The following is a 3,712-nucleotide window of genomic DNA, read 5'->3' on the forward strand; positions in this document are numbered from 1 at the left end:
TAAAAAGGAATATTTTCTGCTCAAGGAAGATAATGAAGTTAAAGAAACGAGCTTCATCTTCCTCCTCCTGCCCAAAACAGATACCGGTAGTGTGAAAAGAAAAAAGAAAAAAAAGCGTAATAGAATGAAAAATAATTGCACAGATAGTTTTTTCATATGGAAAAGTGAATAAACTTTTATGTGTGAAAATACATGTGCATTTTTATAAGACATATTTGTTTTTAATTACTAGGTATTTTGAAATACATATCATTAAAAGAATATTTACCATAATAACTATAAAATGATAACTAATACTGTGAAGAGTATTATGTTCATACATGTGAACATAATGAAATTCATGGATTATTTTAAGAGATAATTACGTTATATGTTAATTAGGGTAACAATGCTACCAAAATTAACTCATATTTTAAATCTTACAAAAAAATGACCCACTCTCTTCTCCTCCTCCTCCTCTCTCTCTCTCTGAAATACTAGAAAGCTGCAGTAGCAAAGAAGAATCGATCATGAATCTTGAACTATGATAAATATTATTCTCACATGTACGATTACCACATAACCAATGGATCGTTGAAGCCTGGGACCAATTTTTTTTTTCTCATAATCCCAACGAGACCCAATAACTTAATTAATTAATGGACCTAAAATTAATGTGGGTTAACCAATATTCACATGCATCTTACTTTCATCAATATTCATGAAGATCGAAGAGAGTCTAGGTGCATATTATCATAATTACTAGAAATTATTTTGATCCTCAGGTTCCATTTCCAGTCCTCCACTGCCAAAAAAATCATCTTCCATGTATAATTGTGTATAAATGTGTATAAGTGCGTATTTCCGTGTATAATATTGTATAAGTATATTTTTAGTGTATATACCTACACATTATACAATATTGTATAATTGTGTATAAATGTGTCTAAGTGCGTATTTTCGTGTATAATATTGTATAAGTATATTTTTAGTGTATATACCTACACATTATGCACCTTCAAACACCTATATACATAATGTACCCGTCTTTTGTATATAAGTGTATAAGACTGTATAAAAATGTTTTTGGGCTAAAGCTTTGCAATGTAAGTTTTGGGCTACTTTTTTGCAATGTAAGTGACCAAATTATATATTTCTGAAATTTCCCCTTATTTTAATTCCTTAATTTCTAAAAGGAAAAATTAAACCCTCGGACCAAATCATAGTGACTTGTGCAGTACTTAATACTACTATTCTTGCATGGATAGCACTTGATATGGTTGATAGAGAGAGTACCAAATCTTCTGTTACAACAATTTAACAAATCAACCACACAATAGTAGCATGATGTATTATTAAAGTTCTTCGTTGTCTTTTTCCTTTCTTCGTTGTCTTTTTTCTTTTTGTTTTCTTAATGTTTTATTTCTGGTGATTAGTCAATTTCGTATATGTTCGCAACAAGAACTAACCTTAAAAAATTGCTTAGCTGAGAAGGTGCTAACTGCTAAATATTAAAATCAAGTTTCCAGTACCAGCTATGCCCTTTTAACAAATCAAAGGATTGATATCACCATCTGTTTAATTCCTATTTAAAGGCCATGAATTTGTGTTCTCCAATCATCTCTTCAAGCCAATAAGAACAGAGAAAATTGGTTAAGAAAGATAATATATAATGACAACATTAAAATTTCTTTCATTTCTCATTGTTCAACTTTTTTTGGTCTTGGAGGTTGCTAATTCACAAGGTGTGGAAGTGGGGTTCTATAAGAAAACATGTCCAAATGTGGAGGCAATTGTGAAAGAAACAACAAAGCACTACATTTCTCGTGCTCCTACTCTTGCTGCTCCATTGTTGAGAATGCATTTTCATGATTGTTTTGTTAGGGTAAGCAAGTAATTTAGTGCCTTAATTGTTTGTTAGTTTGATCTTTTTCACGTTGAATGCACTAAATCATAAGTATATTTACTTAAGAATTATATACATCGTCAATGTAAGAATTCTTTTTTTGATCAGATCACTTTTATTTGTTGTAATAGATAATTTGTCTTATTGTTACGATTATTATTTCCCTCTTTTGTTGTAGGGATGTGATGGTTCAGTGCTACTTAATTCAACAAATGGAAATCAAGCAGAGAAAGATGCAATTCCAAACCAAAGCCTAAGAGGGTTCCAAGTGATAGATGCTGCTAAATCTGCTTTAGAGAAAGAGTGCCCTGGCACTGTCTCTTGCTCTGATATTTTAGCCTTAGCTGCCCGTGACGCTGTTTCATTGGTAACTAATCTTAATTAATCCGTTTATTAGCATTTCAATTGTATTTTTTCTTTGAACATATGTATTATGGGGTTTTCCAGATTAATGGACCAAGTTGGCCAGTTCCCTTGGGAAGAAGAGATGGAAGAGTCTCAATCCTTTCAGAGGCCTCAAAAAACCTTCCAACTCCTTTTGACAACTTCACCACTCTCAAAACAACATTTGGTGCATTGGGCCTAAATGTAAAAGACCTTGTTGTTCTATCAGGTAAATAATACTCTTCTTGTTTCAATTTTTTTTTTTTTTAATCTTACTGTTCTTTTTTACTCAATTTAAAAAATGTTACTACTTTATATATTTAGCAGTAACTCTTTTGTTCCAACATCTCATCTGGAATGTTTAGGACTACAAGATTCAAAAGGACATTTTGAACATTAAACACATCCTTTGTTTAAGATCATAAACTCTTTCTTACTTTCTTAAACTTAATTTATACCCAGTCAAACTAAGACACATAAATTGAACGGAGATAGTTATTTACATCAGAATTAAAGTGAAACCACCGCATATCACATGTGGAAGAGTAATTACATTAATTCAAGAAACCAAAAATCTTCTTTAAATTTGTGTTCTTCTTTTTTTTCTATATAGGAGGACACACAATTGGGATGTCACATTGTTTTTCCTTCTCGAGCCGTTTGTACAATTTCACTGGCAAAGGTCACATGGACCCAAACATGGACCAGAACTACATAGCCCAATTGAAGACCAAATGTAAGCCCAATGATGTGACGACAATTGTTGAAATGGACCCTGGAAGTTTCAAGAGTTTTGATACTGATTATTACACTATGATTACCAAAAGAAGAGGATTATTCGCATCTGATGCAGCTCTTCTTACAGATAGTCAAACCAAAGACTATGTGTTGTCCCAATTAAAACCACATGGATCAACTTTCTTCAAGGATTTTGGTGAATCGATGATAAAAATGGGACAAATTGGAGTCCTTACTGGGAATGCAGGCGAAATTCGAAAACATTGTGCCCTCAGAAACTAAAGGGAACTTTAAGCTATTTCTGTTGCAAATAAATTTTTTGTCATTTTTGAATTGTTATGTTTAAGGGGATCTATTTGGTGAATAATTTGTTTTTCTTTCTGATTATTAGTTCGTTGGAAAGTGTATATTTATGTTGGTGAACTTTGATTACATTGTAAGTTTGTAATTCAGTTCGTTAAGCATTGAGCTAATAAAAATGTTGTTTTGCTTTTACTACCATGGATGATTAAAATTTTCTTTTTGTTTAAGCTATGAGGAGGATTTATGACAGACAGCATAAGATACAGGATCCGAAGTAATGACCAAACAATCTAAGGTCAACCGACTCATTTAGGGACATGTAAATATCGCAACCACCGTGCAAGCTAACTCCGCCAGATCTATTCTAGCTGGATTACCAGTTACAGTTTGCACCCCTGTATT

General features: G+C 32.2%; 1 protein-coding gene across 1 annotated transcript; it reads left to right on the forward strand.

Annotated features, from left to right (window-relative positions):
• The first annotated feature begins 1,562 nt into the window (after positions 1-1,562).
• LOC132031125 (peroxidase 27-like) lies at positions 1,563-3,502 on the forward strand. Its single transcript, XM_059420991.1, has 4 exons — positions 1,563-1,864; positions 2,064-2,252; positions 2,333-2,498; positions 2,883-3,502. Exons 1-4 carry the CDS (start codon positions 1,652-1,654, stop codon positions 3,287-3,289), a joined length of 975 nt encoding a protein of 324 aa, XP_059276974.1. The 5' UTR covers positions 1,563-1,651; the 3' UTR covers positions 3,290-3,502.
• The last annotated feature ends 210 nt before the right edge of the window (positions 3,503-3,712 follow it).

This window comes from Lycium ferocissimum, chromosome 9, assembly GCF_029784015.1.
Source record: "Lycium ferocissimum isolate CSIRO_LF1 chromosome 9, AGI_CSIRO_Lferr_CH_V1, whole genome shotgun sequence".
Taxonomy (NCBI): domain Eukaryota; kingdom Viridiplantae; phylum Streptophyta; class Magnoliopsida; order Solanales; family Solanaceae; genus Lycium; species Lycium ferocissimum.